Source organism: Zootoca vivipara, chromosome 17 (genome assembly GCF_963506605.1).
Source record: "Zootoca vivipara chromosome 17, rZooViv1.1, whole genome shotgun sequence".
NCBI classification, from domain to species: Eukaryota; Metazoa; Chordata; class Lepidosauria; order Squamata; family Lacertidae; genus Zootoca; species Zootoca vivipara.
In genome coordinates, this window is record NC_083292.1 from 13460126 (window position 1) to 13479374 (window position 19249).

The 19249-nt window shown below is 46.5% G+C and overlaps 1 protein-coding gene across 1 annotated transcript; it reads right to left on the reverse strand.

Annotated features, from left to right (window-relative positions):
* Positions 1-1898: 1898 nt before the first annotated feature.
* Positions 1899-11476, reverse strand: CCDC116 (coiled-coil domain containing 116). The gene is made up of 4 exons (XM_035098779.2): positions 11417-11476; positions 9457-9993; positions 6153-7049; positions 1899-2771 (listed from the first exon to the last, which is right to left on the reverse strand). The coding sequence occupies exons 1-4, from the start codon at positions 11474-11476 to the stop codon at positions 1899-1901; spliced, it is 2367 nt and encodes a 788-aa protein (XP_034954670.1).
* Between the last annotated feature and the right edge of the window lie 7773 nt (positions 11477-19249).

The following is a 19249-nucleotide window of genomic DNA, read 5'->3' on the forward strand; positions in this document are numbered from 1 at the left end:
ATCCCTGACCACTGGTCCTGTTAGCTAGGGATGATGCGACTTGTAGTCCCAAAACATCTGGAAGGCCGAGTTTGCCTATGCCTGATTATAAGGGAGAAAGTAAATGAGTATGCTTAGGGCATAGCTGTCAAGTTCTCCCTTTTTTAAGGGAAATTCCCTTAGGCTGAATAGGCTTCCTCGCGAGAAAAGGGGAAACTTGACAGCTATGGCTTAGGGACACCCATGAAATGGGACTAAATCTGTCCACTGGTGAGGTATTGTGCTATCTCAGCCATGTCCTAAATGGCAAATTTATCCCATAAAACATAGCGAAGCAATTGAAAACCAAGCCAGCTTTATCTTCATGGGTCTGCTTTGGTTTTGCATTTGGTCTTTCTAGAGCAAAGAAGCCAGTGTGGTCCCCTCTAGATGTTGTTGGACTATAAACCCCATCAGCCCCAGCCAGCATGATGAATGGTTAGGGATTATGGGAGTTCTAGCCCAACAACATGTGGAAGAAACCCATGCTGAGTACCAGCTTGAGTCCATTATTTCAGTAAGGCCTCACTGAGCTGGATTCAACCTTGGACACATAAATTACGCACATTAATGGAATTCTACCAAAAGCAAGTACCTGTATAAAATATTTGGCACCTGTTGATCTTCAGCTCGGTGGTGGACTGGCAGAGAGTAGAAATCATAGAATCATAGAGTTGGAAGAGACCACAAGGGCCATCCAGTCCAACCCCCTGCCGAGCAGGAAACACCATCAAAGCATTCTTGACATATGCCTGTCAAGCCTCTGCTTAAAGACCTCCAAAGAAGGAGACTCCACCACACTTCTTGGCAGCAAGTTCCACTGTCGAACAGCTCTTACTGTCAGAAAGTTCTTCCTAATGTTTAGGTGGAATCTTCTTTCTTGTAGCTTGAATCCATTGCTCTGTGTCCGCCTCTCTGGAGCAGCAGAAAACAACCTTTCACCCTCTTCTATATGACATCCTTTTATATATTTGAACATGGTTATCATATCACCCCTTAACCTTCTCTTCTCCGGGCTAAACATACCCAGCTCCCTAAGCCGTTCCTCATAAGGCATCGTTTCCAGGCCTTTGACCATTTTGGTTGCCCTCCTCTGGACACGTTCCAGCTTGTCAGTATCCTTCTTGAACTGTGGTGCCCAGAACTGGACACAGTACTCCAGGTGAGGTCTGACCAGAGCAGAATACAGTGGTACTATTACTTCCCTTGATCTAGATGCCATACTCCTATTGATGCAGCCCAGAATTGCATTGGCTTTTTAGCTGCTGCTGCATCACACTGTTGACTCATGTCAAGTTTGTGGTCTACCAAGACTCCTAGATCCTTTTCACATGTACTGCTCTCAAGCCAGGTGTCACCCATCCTGTATTTGTGCCTTTCATTTTTTTTGCCCAAGTGTAGTACTTTACATTTCTCCTTGTTAAAATTCATCTTGTTTGCTTTGGCCCAGTTGTCAAAGCAGTCAGACCAGCAGCAGGTGGAGCTCGGCCAACTCATTCTAGTTTTACCCCCATCCTCTTCCCTGCCAAGTTCTACAAGGACAAACCTGAGACTAAGGAGGAGGAAGCTGTGGACTACTTGTAAGTAAGAAGGAAGGAGATAGGGGTTGGAGGAGGGCAGAGATTAATGGGTCCACCTCCCCTGCTTTAGGTTCTGAACAGCTCTGAAATGTCAGTAGGGCGTAACTTCATCATGCGCCACAATGGAAGCTAAAAGAGGTTGTAAAATAACAATCTGCAAATATTATTCTCTCTCGCCAGCTAATGGGCTTCTTGTCTGAGACCTTCCACAGATTCCGTAGGTGGGCATATACAGTACATATAAATTACAAAACCACGAGCGTATACAAATCTATATGCTTTATTGCTATCATACCACTTTTAGATTTTAGGCAGGTAAGTTTTGCTACCTTCCCCGCTGAGGCTAGACCTTCGAGACGACGATTGTTTCTTCAAATGTTCTCCAGAGTACTGACTCGGAGCTCCTACTTCGGGCAAAACAGTCCCCGACCCTCTGGTCCCGTCAGGGCCTATGTTTAATTTTTGAGAAGACGATGCCTTTGGCGTCACAGCGAGTGGCGACTGGTCTTCCGAATCTTGAGCCTCAACCAAGGACTTGCTGTCCTCAGAAGTGATAGATCTCCTTGAAGCAAACCGGCCTGGAAGTCCTTCGCCATCTAAAGACATCTCCTCAGATTCGCCCTCTCCAAAAGCAACTATATCATAAATATCTGTTTCTTGGCTGCCCTCTTGCTGGCTACTGGAGTCTATTCTTGGCATTTTGCCTGACCTCACTTCCTTCTCCACGGCGCTTTTCATCACCACGACTTTGCCAGTGGGCATGTCAGATTTGAACAGGACGCTCTTCTTCTCCGTTTTTTTCTGCAGGTCCCAGAGGACTCGCTTCTTCTTGCCTTTCTTCTTGTCTTTCTGTTTCGGGGTCTTGGGCCTCGGCTTGCGCGGCGCGTAGATCTCGTCGTTGACTTTCGACCAGTCGATTTGAGACGACAGCCGTATCCCGCTGCCCTTGACTCTCTTGTAGCCGAACATGATCTCCAGCAGGACCTTGGTTACGGGAACCGAGATGAATCCCAGCTTCTCGGAAAGAAGGGTTTCGTAGTTGTACTTGTACAAGATGAGCTTGGCTGCGTTTTCAATCAGGAAATCAATGATGGCTTGCTTCGGGAGGGGCTTGCCTTGCAGGCGGGCACGCTTGATGTCGCTGGGGCTGATGATGCGCCGTGTGACAGCAGGCTTGGAACAGTGGGAAGGGAAGACAGAAAGTGTTGAAAAAGTATGTTAATTTTTTCAATGTTAATTTTTTCATGTATGCCACAACGGCGGCAAGAGTATTACTGGCCAAGAATCGGAAGACCCACGAATTACCGACAGTGGACGATTGGCAAATGAAGATGATGGAGTATATGGAACTGGCTGAGATGACCGGGAGAATTCGCGACCGGGGAGAAGAAGCGACAGAAGAAGAGTGGAAAGACTTTAAAATTTACTTTTAAAAAATATGCTAAAATTGTATATTAAGATTAGATTTAGAAGTGTATAGAAACTGTGGATTTAGGAATTAGGTGAATATAAATAGACGCATGAGAGATTTGAAATTGTAAGGAATTTTGAACAATGAATTGGAAATTGCTAAAGATAAAGGAGAAATGAACCGCAGATGGAGGGAACTCGAGGAAGTCCCCTCATATAATGTTAAAAGAAAAGGATTGAGTATTTGGATTTTTGTGTTTCTTTTTATTGTTATGGTTACAGGTAGGTAGCCGTGTTGGTCTGGGTCGAAGTAAAATAAAAAAATTCCTTCCGTAGCACCTTAAAGACCAACTAAGTTTTTATTTTGGTATGAGCTTTCGTGTGCATGCACACTTCTTCAGATGAAGTGTGCATGCACACGAAAGCTCATAGCAAAATAAAAACTTAGTTGGTCTTTAAGGTGCTACGGAAGGAATTTTTTATTTTTATTGTTATGTTATTGTGCTTTATTGTTTTATTGTTTTTTGTGCTGTTTTTTGTTGTAAAACCAATAAAAATTATTTTAAAAAAGAAAGAAAGAAAAAGCATTCGTATATGCATATGTGGTGGTCTTGTGTAGAGGTTGGTGTTTTTTGAAATAGCATATATAAAGAGTTAAAGAAATTGTTAAAATGCACATTCAAGAAAAGGCCAGAGGTATTTTTATTAAGTATTTTGCCAAAGGAAATAGGAAGATCAGAGAAAACATTGTTCATGTATGGAATAGCCGCAGGAAGGATTTTGATAGCGAGAAATTGGAAAAATAGAATAGACTATACAAAAGTCTATATATAGTCTATATAATAGACTGGCAGGCTTTAATGGTGGGATATATGCAGTTGGCAAAAACAACAGGTAGAATAAGAGGACAAATGAAACAAGGAATGGGGAGCATTTAAAGACTATTTGAGAAACAGCAACATAAAAGAAACTCCTTTGGCAGAGCTAGACTGAACCTTGTACAATGCAATGCCTAAATACATGAATAAGTGATGAAAATACGTAATATATATATAAAACTGTGCAAAAACATCTTAATAATAGACAAAACACAGCAAGTTTAATTGGAAGTCATTTTTAAAATTTGGTTAATAGATTGTAAGTTTGAAAGTTATAGAACAATTTGCTTTTTATATTTGTTATTTGTTAATTGTCATCGTAATGTATAGTATATGTTTGTATGTATAATATGTGTGTGTATGTAATGTGTTTGTTTACAATTTTTAAACAATAAATATATACTTTTAAAAAATGAAAGTGTTGAAAAAGCTACTTAACAATGCCATAGGACAGTGGTTTTTCAACCAGGGAGCTGTAGCATCCTGGGGCGCCTTGAATGATGGGCAGGGGTGCAGCAGGCAACAATAGCCTCTGTCCCTCTTTCCTCCCCTCCCTTCCTCTGATGCCCTCTCACGTCTCTGCCTTCCAAAGGCTTGCCCAGCTGTTTGTTGCAGCAGCCCTGGCCATAGCTGCCAAGTTATCCCTTTTTTAAAGGGATTTTCCCTTATGCTGAATAGGCTTCCTCGCGAGAAAAGGGAAAACTTGGCAGCTATGGCCCTGGCTACAAGCTCCCCAGGCGAATGGTGCCTCTGGGGCTGGCCAGGGGGTGCTTGCCAGGCCTCTGTGGGGAAGTCTGAGGAGGGACCTCTTTCTGGGGCAGGGGGGCAGCAGCCCAGAGGATTCCCAAGATGATGAGGGGAGAAGAGAGGAGACTGAGGGAACACTCCACAAGGGAGGGCGTTCAAAAAAAGGTGAGAGGCTATCAGCTCTGCAGTCAAGGGGTGACATAACTGGGCTCCTGAGCCCCACAGGGGAGCCGCAGAAAGAATGTACAGTGGTACCTCGGTTTATGAACACAATTGGTTCCGGAAGTCTGCTCATAAACTGAAGCGTTCATAAACTGAAGCGAACTTTCCCATTGAAAGTAATGGAAAGTGAATTAATCCGTTCCAGATGGGTCCGCGGCGTTCGTAAACAGAAAATTCGTAAACCGAGGTGCTCATAAACCGAGGTTCCACTGTAGTTGGTCAAGGGAGCTGTGGACCAAAAAAGGTTGAAAACCTCTGCCATATCATATAAGGCATAGGATTTTTTAAAGGATAATAAAGTAAGGCTTGGGTCATATTTTACTGTGGGGATGTTGTCCAGGGACTGGATGTGGCCCTCAGGCCGACGCCCTAGGCCACCCCCACTGGGCAGCCCTGCTTTACACCCTCCTTGATCATTTTTTCCCTGGCTAGCATGTATCCCAGTACATTTCTGAGCACAATTCAAAGTGCTGGTACTGATCTTTAAAGCTTTAAACAGCCTCGGCCCAGTATACCTGAAGGAGCGTCCCCACCCCCATCGTTCCACCCGGACACTGAGGTCCAGCTCCGAGGGCCTTCTGGCAGTTCCCTCACTGCGAGAAGTGAGGTTACAGGGAACCAGTCAGAGGTAGCGCCCTGTGGAACACCGTCCCATCAGATGTCAAGGAGATAAATACAACTTTTAGAAGATTCTGGAAATCATCCCTGTATAGGAAAGTTTATAGTATCTGATGTTTTACTGGGTATGATGTTTTAATTGTTAGAAGCAACCCAGTCAGATGAGCGGCATACAGATAAATTATTTGCATTTGTTGTTGCTGTTGTTGTTGTTGTACATTATCCCTGAACTCTGATAATGCTTCTTGCTTGTCTGGATAGAATAGATGCTAGAGAGGGATGGTTGAGTCAATCAACATTAGTTGCTCTACTAACAGTAGCAAATCACCCCTACAAGTTGGAGTTAACTATTTATTAGCAAAAACAGGTACTGTACTGTTATTTTTGCCAATGCATTTTGATTATTCTTGTTGCTAATACATGCATTTTCATTCACACTTTATTTTTCAGTACATCATTCGGCTGAAAACCGGCATTGCAAGATTCGGAAGAAGTGCAAATTTCAAAGGACGGCTGTGTTTTAGTTCACATATTGTTTTGGAAAGCGCAAATTAAGCAAGTTTAAGTGTGGATGGATTCAAACCTTCTCCCTCCCCCCCCACCATCTCTAAGGCCTGCAGGACCCTTGTCATACTCCCCAGGTAGGCCGCAGCCTCCCTTTCTTTAGAAATTTACGTACCTGTTTGGACTCAGCAACTGACTGGATAGAGTCTTTTTTCTGCCTTGGTTTCGGAAGCGGGGGCGGAACGTATTTCGGTTTGGGTGGGGGCTCCTCTGGTGGCGGCCTTGGCTTCGTTTTTGGCAGCGGAGGCGGCACGTATTTGGGTTTGCGCTGAGGTTCCTCAGGCCCCATAGATTTCCGCTTAGATTTCGGAAGGGGTGGTGGTGTATATTTTGGCTTGCCCTTCTCTTCTGGGGATGGGGAGGGTTGGGATTCCGCCTTCGCTTTCTTCCTCTTCTCCTTCTCCTTTTCCTTCTCCTTCTCCTTCCCCTTGTCTTTCTTCTTCTTCCCCTTCTTCTTCTTCTTCTTCTTTCCTCCCTCCTTCCCCTCTTCGGATTTGGAGTCACCCTCTTCTGACGTGTCCTCTCCGCTCCCGGAGTCGACTGAGCCGCTCCTCAAGCCCTCTTCTTCTTCTCCTTCTCCTTCTTCTCCTTCTTCGGTCTCCTCCATTGAAGAGGCCCATGGCATCAGAGGGTGGCCTTGCTCGTCGTAAGCAGTCACAAAGGGGATTCCATCCGTCATGGTCACCTCCAGCACTTTGAGGACCGCTTGGTTTATTATGCATTGAAGAGCCGCGAGGATTTTGTTTTCTTCCAAGAAATCTAGGGCTGAGAAAGGTTCGTTTCCTGGATAGTACAAGGGAATGCTGCAGGGAGTGGGCCGTTTCAGAACACTGGTGATCTCCTTGTGCAGGGACTCTACGGACGCCGTCTGCTTTGGGGTCTGTTTCCTGAACTTTGCAAAATAATCTCTCCGCGGGCAATGTAGCTTAGTGAAAGACTCTGCCAGTTTGGCCCAAATGTGGAAGTGTTCTTGCCGGAAATAATAATTGTCCCCTGATCGTTCTGAAAAGGTCTGCAACCGAGTAAAGGAAGAGAAAAGAAAAAAGTATATTATAACAGCATCATAACAAGTAACAAGGGGACGTGTTAGGTTTGGATATTCTAGGTGGAAGCTGGGAACAGAGACCATTTCGTAACTCCCAGATAAGACAACGGAGGAACGTAAAAAGCCACCTTATGCTGAACCAAACGATTGGTGCGTTTAGTTCAATATTGCCCACAACAATGTTCTTCAGCCTTAGGCCCCCAGATGTTGTTGTACTAAATAGTTACCCATTGGCCTAAGCTGGTTGGGGGTGGTGTGTGTTTTAGTCCAACAATATCTCAAGGCCCAAGATGGAAAAGCACTGGTGTATAGTGACTGGCAACAGCTCCCCAGGGGTTTGGACAACCACTGCCCAAATGCACACTTCCTCTTCCCTCTCTCTTAGCTGCTTCATGCAAAGTCAGACCATTGACCTATCTAACTCATTATTGTAAACACTGGCTGGCAGCAGCTCTCCAGGTTACAGACAGGGTTCTTTCCCAGCGGGGGTTGAACCTTTCTGCATCGAAAGCAGACGCTCTTCCGCAGAGCTTCCAAAGGCACAGCCAGTGTCCCCATCTTGTTTAGCATTTGCATTCCTAAGCAGAGACTTTTGTCCCTGAATCAAGGGTAGGCAACCACTTGCCCTCCAAATGTTGCTGGACTACAACTCCCATCATCCGTGACCATGGACCACGCTGGCTGGGACTGATGGGTGTCCAGCAACATCTGGAGGGTCTCAGGTTGTCTACCCCTGGTCTACCCCTACAAACCAAATGATTTCGCAACCCAGATCAATCAATCGGAATGACTCTCTGGACAATTAACACATTCTCCTGTCTCTTTGGGTGCTCTCGGCTATTTCCTGACCTTTTCCTTTTCCTTTTTTATCACATCAAACCATTCCCTCTGGTTTGCCCTCCAAAAAAGGGGCAAACAGCAGAATAGTAAAAAGAAAGGAAGGAAAGAAAGGTTGTTCTAGGAGACTTGTGATAATCGCTGCACATTAATTAATAAGTGATCACAGAATAGGTACCATTCTTGAAAAGTGTGGTTCCCATCTTGGAATGACTATTCTTCACCCGTCCCTTCCATGGGCCCCTCCCGGTGTCATTTTCTATTGTGCATTCATGACAAATTGTGCACACGGAATTATCAGAGAGGCCACACGTGTTCCCGCTTTCAGTCATATTCACCCCTGCAAAAAGTTTTGGGAGAGTCACACTGCTTCCTTTTCAATCAGTGCATATCCCATAACTCCCTGCTGAAATCCCGGAATGTTTTATAGCACAAATATTCTAGTTTATTTTTGTCCCACTTTTCCTGTGCTATAGCCTGGCCGGACAGCAACAATATAGTGGCATTGGGAAACATTGCAGAACAAACGGATGCAGAATCACTAATTCACGGCTATTGTTATATGTTGCAGAATACACTCACAATAAAAGACCCGTCTGGAGGAGCCCGTATCCCTCTTTCAGTCCGTGCATCCAGTTGATGAATGGGGATTAAATCCTGCTGCCTAGGCTGCATGATCCTGTTCGTTCCTGGCTATGCAGGCAATGTAAGATTAAACGCTGTCCTCCTGCCCATCAGCTAACAACACCGGTGATGTCAGCTGATGGGTAGGTGAGCATGATTTGGAGAAAACTTGACAGGCAAAATTGGACAGTTTGATGGGCCAGGTATGGCTGGCCCACAGGCCAGAGGTTCCCCACTCCTGCATTAGGGTCACAACATAATTCAAGCCTGGAGTGCAACTGCAATTTTCACCTGTCATTAGCTGCGTCACAGGCACTGTCCAGTAGGTTCCTGCGACACTCAAGTTTTATAGAGAACCTGTCCAATTGTCATGCCGCCAGTAGCTTTGAAAGAATCACATCACACACACCCGGGAACAACACATAGTGCCTTGAGGGCTAGGAACATGCACCGCTATGAGAACAGTAGGAGATTGCAAGGGGGAAAACCAGAAGCTTCTGGGAAGGAATATTGTCTGCAACCCGACTCAGTAAACGAAATAAGCATTCAGTGATCTGAAAAAGGCTCAGATCATGGCTTAGGAGGAGCAGGATGGAGTTGGCCACCAGGCATGTGGCTGGAAAAGAACTGCAAAGAGAAGGCTCCCTTTCTACCGCTGGCTCCTGCGGTGCAACATTGCACAACTATCCTAAGTCCTTGCACACACATTATGGAATTTATGGATATAGGACCCCATTTCCACACCCATACAACCCTCCCACACACACACACACACAGCAGGCTTTTCTGTAGCGGATCCAGACATTTTGTGCAGAAATTTATTTCCGTGCATGGATTACATGGACTGGATCAGAGTGGGGAACTCTCAGCACGGCACGGGAGGTCCGATCCGTCAAGAAAGTCCTCCAAATACCTCTGCGTGGAATCCTCCGGAAACTCCCTCCCTGGGCCTCTCATCCAGCCTCGGGAGCCTGGCGGCATATTTATCCAGGAGGGACATTTTCCCTTCGAGCCCAGGCTCCCTTCTGCTCATGAGACATGCTTCCCAGTCGTCTTCAGAGCTGGAAGTGGCCGAGGTGGTGTGGTATTGCGAGCTGCAGGAGAAGGACCACGACCGGCTGTCCAGGCTGGAGCCGGATTCTTCTTCGACATCAAAAATAGGGTCTCCGTCCTCGGTCGTCACTCGCCGCAGCTTCCGCACGGCGTCCTCGACGATGTTCTGAAGGCTTTCCAGGACCTCCTCGTCAGCCAAGAAATCCACAAACTCCGAGAATTCGTTGGCAAGGTGGCTGTTTTCGCCATGACTGCTGGAGCGATGTTTTCGTTTCCCTTTGTCTGGGCTGCAAGCTCTGAGCTCAGCAGTTGTGGTGGCTGTGAACTGGTCCCGGAATTGGCAGCGGGATGGTGGCCTCAGGATGTTTCTCCAGTCACAGGGACCTCCTTGTCTCAGCTGTAGACAAGGAAAAACCAGGGTGAAAAGGGGAATTGGGACTGAAGTTACTGGGACTCTGTTTCAAAAATGCATGTAACACCAGCAATGTAGGCAGTGATATAGTGGGGGGGGAACACGGGGGGGGCAGCAGTTCTGGGACTTTTTTCAGGAATTATGACAGCTTTGGCCTGGGTAATTGGCAGCTCTGGTGAGTGGAGTAGGTGATAATAAGGCTTTCAAGTTTTTTGTGTGGCAGATTAGGGTAGAGATCGCCAGAGTGTGAGGAAACAAGCAGGTAGGGGCTAGTCACTGCTTTCCTTTACTTTCCTTTACTTTGCTGGGGGTCCCTACTTCATGCTAGCAATTTAAATGGCAACACTTCCTTTTGCAATTATTTGAATTTTTCATTGACAGCCAATGTTTACATTTCAGCTGGCTGAAGACCTTTTGTTGACGCTCAATGGGTTTTACAAGTTGAACCAATGCCACCAGAAGCAAACACTACTGACAGTTGGCCCCAGTAAGAGGTCGCCAAATCTGTCAATTTTGGTTCTCTAGGTTTCTCATTTTTCAATCTTAATTTCAGCACTCCACGTTTCTGCGGCAATTTGCCTTTTTTTAAAAAACACCATGAAAATGTATCAGCAGAGTGCAAATTTATCCTAATAAACATGGGTTTGCATGCAGTTTTCGACTAATATACACATTTTTGCAAGCAATTTCCTTAAAATCTAATGCACCTGTGTGTGTTATTTCCACTAATGTATGCATTCTGTGCACGTTATCTTGCTCATAGATGCATATATATATATTTACATATTCTTTGGAGAACTGCATTGCAAAATTCAGGTAGGTTCAGATAAAACCGGGTTCCTTAAAACCGGGCCCACAATACTCAACTCGTGCCTTCTAGTGGCTATGAGCCTTGCATCTGAGCCATGGGGAACCACTTAACAGTGACTCCCCTGAAGACCTCTATGATTCAGCAGGAATATAAGGGATCAGGCAGCCCTTGAGAGATCCTGGATGGCAGCTGGATCAACTGCTGCCCACCACTTTGAGTGCTGCCATCCGTACGACTGACACCTACGACTGCCAAGCCCAATGTCGGAGTGGGGCAGCACCAGAGGTCACTTTGTTTGTTGCGTTTATAATGCCACTTTTTACTCCATGAAGCTCAAGGTGGCTCGCATATTCGGTTCTCCCCCTTCCTCATTTAACCCCTACAACAACCCTGTGAGGTAGGTTAGGCTGAGAGTCAGTGGGACTGGCCCAAGGGCAGCCAGTGAGTTTTATGGCTGAGGAGGGATTCGAACCCTGGTCTCCCAGGTCACAGTCCAACACCCAAACCACTACACTACGCTGGCTCAGCTTGGGTGACTCCCCTTCCTCGAATGGGATGGTCAAGGGCAACCCATTTCTGTCTCCCATTTGGCCTTACCTGAGGTCCCCTGAGACTCTCATCATCTGCCAGATAGCCGGAATATCTACGACTCACCATGGTGCTGAAAGGACAGCGGCTGTCCCCTCCTCTCTTTCCACACCTTCTGTTTGCTCTTCCTGCACAAACACACACGCAAAATAGGAGTGTTGTTATTATTTTACAAAGAGGGGTGTAATTCCTGATGAAAGGTCTAGGAAGGAAAGTGGCCATCAACGTTTTCCTAGAGGGAGAATATTTTGTGTGTGAATGAATCAGAGTTTGGCAGCAAAAGAGCAAAGATGTGGGCCTGGCAAGGGACAGAGGGTTTCATATCGATATAAATATATACATACTTATAAACCACCCGCACATTCAAAACATCACGACGCCATACAGTAAAACCGTTAAAATGTTGTAAAATTACATAGTCATAAAAACACAACGAATTGAGCTACGCTCAATCAATTCTATAAAAACACTCAGCGGAACCAAATAGCTTTAAGCAGGAGGTGAAATATCAAAATTGTAGGCGCCTGTCAGATTTCAGTAGCAGCAGTGTTCCAGATTGGTGCCACTGCATTTGTTATGCTTGGTTTCATGAGGGCTAGAAACTCTGAAAGTCGAGGCAATCAGAATAAACAAATCCCAGTTCTAATGCACATATGACAACCAAACTCTTGCATATCCAAGTAAATCCCATTCTCGGTGTGCCAGCCTTTAAAAATAAATCAATACCAAACCGCTACTCACAATTGTGTTCATCAAGGGTGAAAAATCCCAGATTATGAGAGGTGAGGACAGGGGTTTTTACCCCTCCAAATTCCTCGTTGAGGATCCTACCCAGCGGGCTATCTAGCATGGAGGGGTTTTGCCAACGTGAGGAAGTCTCTTGCCTCAAATGTTCACACGGAAGCCAAAGAACTGCTTATGCCTCTCAGAGAATCTTGTTCTGTCATTGTTAGGTAACCGATCCTGTTTGTTTGCCCATGCGATTCCATTCATTTGCATAGAACCTTCCTATCGCAAAGCCCAGCTCTCAAAGCGGGAGTTCAGCTAGCACAAAGGTGGGGAGCCCTTTCCAGATCAGGGGCCACATTCCCTTCCAGGCAATGCCCAGAGGGCCAGGTGTGAGCGTGGCTGGAGGCAAAAGGGGGGGACGGAGCAATGAATGCCAATCTTACCTTTCAACAATGGGCTGGTTTCTACAAACACACGGATACGTCACTCTCAGTCCTCCATCCAGATAAGTGAGACTAATGAGCAGAGCCCAAGGACCCATTCCAACCAGCCAAACCACCCAAGGAAGATCCAAAGTAGATCTGGTGAGGGGTGTGGCCTGGGAAGAGGGGGTGTGGCCTGGAGAGGAGGTGTGGTCTGATGAGAACATCAGGTACCTGATAGGGAGAGGCCTTAGAGTGATGTATTTATGGCCTGGACTTCAACCCTGAGCTTCTTCAACCCTGAGCTAGTTCGTTGGTGCAAGAAATCCAGATTTGGAAAGGTTTTCTCCAAAAGCACAATTGAGGGAAATCACAGCCAGAGGGGAGCTATACGTTGCATGTTTCTGAAAGGCGATCTTTGTATCCTCCAGATATGTGTGATTAGGGCTTTTTTCAGCCGGAACTTAGTTCCGGCACCTCTCAAGTGGGCACCAGCGCCAATATAAGAGAACAAGGGAGGGTCTCATGGTGAGTTCCAGCACATCTTTTTCTATAAAAAATAGAACTGTGTATGACCCAGCTGCACTTATTATTAAATGGGCAGGAGAGTATGAGCCTGGATCAGATGTTCTTCTAAAAGACAGGGCAGGATTTAGGCATCTTGCTTGGAGGCTGGCATATCTAAAATCCACACCAGCCTCCAGTTTTCCATTGGAAATGCCATAGCTCTGTGGCAGAGAGCTTGCCTTGCAGGCAGAAGGTCCCAGGTTCAATCCTCAGCATCTCCAGATTTTTTTAAAAAAATGTTCAGGTAGAAGGCAATGGGAAACTTTCAGCCCGAGATCCTAGATAGCCACTGTCAGCCTGGGCTGGAGGGAGAAACCAGTGGAGACCTGATATGAGGCAGTTTCTTACCTTACCAGACTGGAGGCTTGGGGGAAGAGAGTCAGCTGAGGCTCCCAAATGCCACAGAATATCCATTTCTCCACTCACCTTTGCCCACTGGCATGCAGCCTCCAGAAGTTTGCCCTGAGGAGTTTGCATCCCCCCAGGGATGAAGAACATTCCTTGCCCTTTGCACAAGCTTTCATCGGCTACAGTTTGCTTTTCTCTGGCACGCCGATGCACAAATATACGTTTTCTGCAGGTTTGGGACCCTGCCTCGACTAGAGAAACCTGAATTTCGTGCCCGTCCTAACACACCACACAACTATCTGCAGGAAGAATGCCGCTCGGCTGCATTTTCCTTTGTGTATGGCCTGGATTTATTCCCCTTCCTAAAAAAAAGAGTTCTGGTGTGTGTGTGTGTGTGTGTGTGTGTGTGTGTGTTTTACAAAAGATTCCCTTGTCTGCTGCGTCTTGGCATGTCAAAGACAACATTCCAGCTGATAAGAATGGCAGATTCGGAACAGGGCTGGGAGCCAGGTGGCTGGGAGGGAGAGGAGTCGCGTGAGCAGAAAGCATGGCTGGCTTGGGGGAAGGTGGTCGTCTTCCCAGCATCACCTAAGTGGCTCAGTTGTGCGGAAGCGCCGTAGCTGCCAGTCAGTGCAGACAACGCTGAGCTAGATGGACCAGCGCTGCCATGAAGAGGAGAGGTGGTAGCTCAGCAATAGAGCATCTGCTTTGCATGTCAAAGGTCCCCAGCAACTTCTGATAGGACTAGGAAAAGCCACTGGCTGAAACCCTGGATAACTGCTGCCAGTCAGTGCAGACAATACTGAACCACTGGCATAAGGCAGCCTGCTATGTTCTTGCAGCCCTAATTTCATAAGAATGTCAGAGGAGCCCCTCTGGATCTAGTCAAAGGCCAGTCTAATGCAGCCCCGTGTCTCACAGTGACCATTCAAAGACAATAAGAGAGTTGGAAGTGGGGAGAAGTTTGTGGAATTACCCCCTTCCAGCTCCCATAGTGGTCCCTTCCCCAATGTCTAAAGGACCACCTTGCCCAGTGGGGAGTGAGAAGCTTCTTGTAAAACAAACAAGTTGTCTTTTCCTTTTATCATAACGGTGCTTATCTTCCTATATACATAAAAACACAAGGCTGTCATCACGCAGCCCCCATTGAAGGAGTTGTCATGCCGCATCACAATCCTGGATTTGGATGTATCCAGAGCACAAGGAGTAGGAAGGGGAAACTCTAGGAAGTTAATAATGTGTTTGGTTGTGGGAGAAAATAGCGGGGAGATTGGTGACCACTTTGATTGAAAAGCGGTATATAAAATAACTAAGGGATGCAGGTGGTGCTGTGATCTAAACCACTGACCGTCTTGGGCTTGCTGATCGGAAGGTTGGTGGTTTGAATCCCTGCAACAGGATGAGCTCCTGTTGCTCTGTCCCAGCTCCTGCCAACCTAGAAGTTGGAAAGCACACCAGTGCAAGTAGGTGGAAAGGTAAATGGCGTTTCCGTGAGCTCTGGTTTCCATCACGGTGTCCTGTTGTGCCAGAAGCGGTTTAGTCATGCTGGCCACATGGCCCGGAAAGCTGTCTGTGGACAAACGCCGCCCCCCTCGGCCTGAAAGCGAGATAAGCACCACAACCACATAGTCACCTTTGATTGGACTTACGGTAACTGTCCAGGGGTCCTTTACCTTTTATATAAAATAAACATAAATAAATAAGCAAATGTTGCTGGAGTCCAGTCCCCATCATTCCTGGCCACTGGTCATGCCCCTCCCCAACTCCCTTGCCATTTTTCTGCAATAGATGTCTGTTTACAGGTAGATGGAGTTTTCTGCCAGGTGTATTTATAGAGGTAGGCTCTGTTCTAATTTTATACTATTATACTTAATGGCAAGAGAGAAGCGCAGTCCTCCCAGGTGTCATTGGGCTCTCAACTCCCATCAGCCCCAGCCAGTGCTCAAGGGTGATGAGAGTTGAGGTCCATCAACACCCCTGATGGCCACAGGTACTTCTCTCCGGACCTGTCTACATTGGCAAACTTCTCTCCGGACCGGTCTACATTGGTCTCTCCACTGAGGACCACAGGTAGCCTGATGTGTGGCTGCTGCCATCTACAGGACAATATGAGAACAACGCAAATCTGGGTGTTGAGCTGTGAGCAGTAGGGGTTCAAAACCCTACTCAGCCATGAAACCACGGGTGGGGGGGCACCTTGGGACAGTTAGCCACTGCCTCTCAGCCTAACCTACCTCTCAGGGTTGTTGTGATGTGGCCATTTCTCCTCCCTCTTTCTTCTGCCCCATTTTCTCTCTGATGCTCCCTCTCATGTGGTTCTGGTGGCGCTGTGGGCTTGCCGATAAGAAGGCCGATGGTTTGAATCCTCACGACGGGGTGAGCTCCCGTTGCTCTGTCCCAGCTCCTGCCAACCTAGCAGTTCGAAAGCACACCAGTGCAAGTAGATAAATAGGTACCACTGTGGTGGAAAGGTAAATGGCATTTCCGTGCGCTCTGGTTTCCATCACGGTGTCCTGTTGCACCAGAAGCGGTTTAGTCCTGCTAGCCACATGACCCAGAAAGCTGTCTGTGGACAAACGCTGGCTCCCTCAGTCTGAAGTGAGACGAGCGCTGCACCCTTTACCTTTACCCTCCCCCCCATGTCCCCACCCAGCTGGCAGACAGAGGAAGGCTAGATTGCTCTTCCCAGGAAGCCTAAACTATTTACTTGCAGTGGAGGACTTTTAAAAATTGGGGAAAGGAGAGCGATTGCTGTGTTCAGCAAGATGGAGAATCACTGAGAAGACACCATGAAGAAGCCCTCCATTGCATGACTTCCTGGGCACCAATTCTCAGGGCGTAAACCTGAGCCGTCGCGGTGGTACCCTCTCAGGTGAACATGCAAGCGCAACATCTGTTCTAGCCCACCAAGTGGCCAAATTGACATTTTATCTAAAATATATTCCTTATACACCCTCTTCAACAACTCATCTTTGTAGAATACTCTTCTGCAGATTGTATACCCAGTCTCTCTAGGCAGAACATGGTTGGATCGGACCCTAAACATTCTCCCAAGTTGGCATGGAATCTTAATTACTTCTGAACTTGTGCCATTTCAAACTATCATGTGTGGAGTGTTTCTCTTCTATGTAGCTTTGGGAGAGCACCTTGTCAGGTGGCCCCAATACGAAACCAATCAATAAATAAACAACAACAAAAATTTGGGGCGGGGGCCACATGAAAGTAAGCTGGGGGCCACATGTGTCTGTAGGACACACCTGTTCTAGGGAGACAGGTGGCATTTCTTCCCTGGGAAGAAGGGTTGATTGTTAAACCTGTTGGGGTTCTCCAAGAAAGTGTCAGTGCCCTAAACAAACTGCATTTCCCCGGTTCTTTAGGGGAAGCCTTGACTGTTTTAAAGTGGTACGATGCTGGTTTAAATGTGTAGTCCAGATGCGTCCTGTGTCTCTGGATGGAGAGGGCAGAGGAGGTCGGGCAATTTGGGATGGAGGTGGAGGGGAATCCCTGGGCTGGTCTCTGCCTTTTGCCTGCCCTGCAGGGTTGTTATGAAGACGAAAGATGGGGTTAAACCAACATAAGAAGCTGCCTTGTTAGCTGCCTAACAAGGATGGACAGCAACGGATGATTTCCTTCTATCGGTCCACGATAGATAGTGTTCTCTCATAGTGCATTACACTGGTTTGACAGCCATGGGCAGAGAGTCCCTACGGAGGGTGGTGAAGACAGTACATGATATCGTAGGCTGTCCCCTGAGTCCGCTAGATGCTATCACGAGAGAGACCCTTTGTCTCAGAAGAGCAAGGAACATTCTCAGGGATGACTCACACCCTGGCCAGCACCTTTTTAATCTCTTGCCCTAGGGCAGAAGATATAGAAGCATGATAAACTACTACACCAACAGATTAAAGAACAGTTTCTACTCACATGGGTTGTGAGGCTGCTGAATGGAAGACAGCAACATTGCAGCTGACATTCGTTGGTGGTCTTATGACAGCACACAGAGTATAACAAGGACTGAGAGATTGTGGGGGGGAAGGGAGCTCGTTTAATCTCACTGTAAACAAGTGGTACAGTGACAATAAAGTATTTCTATTTCTCTATTTATATTTATATTTATATATGGAGTCAAACCACAGCTGCACCCAGCTCACTACAGTCATACCTCGGGTTAAGTACGCTTCAGATTGAGTACTTTCAGGTTAAGTATTCCGTGGACCTGGAAGTGTTTATTTCCAGGTTCTGCTGTGCGCGCATGTGCAAAAGCAATCTGCACGCTTTGCGCATGCGCATAATCGTTCTGCGCGCTTCGCACATGCACAGAAGCGCTCTAGAATCATAGAATCGTAGAGTTGGAAGAGACCACAAGGGCCATCCAGTCCAACCCCCTGCCAAGCAGGAAACACCATCAAAGCATTCCTGACATATGCCTGTCAAGCCTCTGCTTAAAGACCTCCAAAGAAGGAGACTCCACCACACTCTATCGGCGCTTTGCACATGCGCACTACCACCGCTTGGGTTAAGTACTTTTCGGGGTGCGAATGGCAACCCCAGAACCAATTAAGTACCGGTACTTAACCCGAGGTACCACTGTAAATGTTAATTTTTTCCACCTACAATACTGTCTCCTTTATTTTATAGTACAGTACATTGATTTTATGAATCAATGGTCTCGTTAGACAGTAAAATTCATGTTAAATTGCTGTTCTGGGGGGTGTTTTTCATTGTCTGGAACGGATTAATCCACTTTCCATTACTTTCAATGGGAAAGTTCGCTTCAGGTTAAGTTCGCTTCAGGTTAAGTACAGACTTCCGGAACCAATTAAGTACTTAACCTGAAGTACCACTGTATCTATCTACCGCTGAGCTATGCTCCCTTCGTCAGCTACACCACGTATTGCCACGAGGATTAAAAATATAAATATAAACTAATAGGCAAATCCACACCACACATTTAAAGTACAGTCAGTGCACATGGGACCCTGGGAAGCTCTAGAACTCCTGGAAGCTCCTATTGTACAGTGGTACCTCGGTTTATGAACACAATTGGTTCCGTAAGTCTGTTCATAAACTGAAGCGTTCATAAACTGAAGCAAACTTTCCCATTGAAAGTAATGGAAAGTGGATTAATCCGTTCCAGACAGTCCGCGGAGTACTTAAACTGAAGCGTTCATAAACTGAAGCAAACTTTCCCATTGAAAGTAATGGAAAGTGGATTAATCCGTTCCAGACGGGTCCGCGGAGTACTTAAACTGAAATGTTCATAAACTGAAGCATGGGTGTAATTGGTTCCGGAAGTCTGTTCATAAACTGAAGCGTTCATAAACTGAAGCGAACTTTCCCATTGATAGTAATGGAAAATGAATTAATCCGTTCCAGATGGGTCCGCGGCGTTCATAAACTGAAAATTCATAAACCGAGGTGTTCATAAACCGAGGTTCCACTGTATTGTATTTTGTACATTTATATCTCACCTTCCCCTGGCCCAAGGTCACCCAGCTGGCTTCATGGGGACTAGAACTCTGACTTCCAACACTCTAACCACTACACCACACTGCAGGGGTGCCGACTTGAATAAAACATTGGGGGGGGGCAGGTAATCCCCGCATAACCAATCACACGATGTTGCACACACACACACACCATTTGAATGGCAATTCCTATCAACTGGGTGGGGGGCAGCCCCCTCAAATATTTTATGGGTGGGTGAAAGGACCTCGGCCCCTAGGAGTTGGCTCTCATCATACCACACTGTAAGCAAATATTTGGATTAGTTACC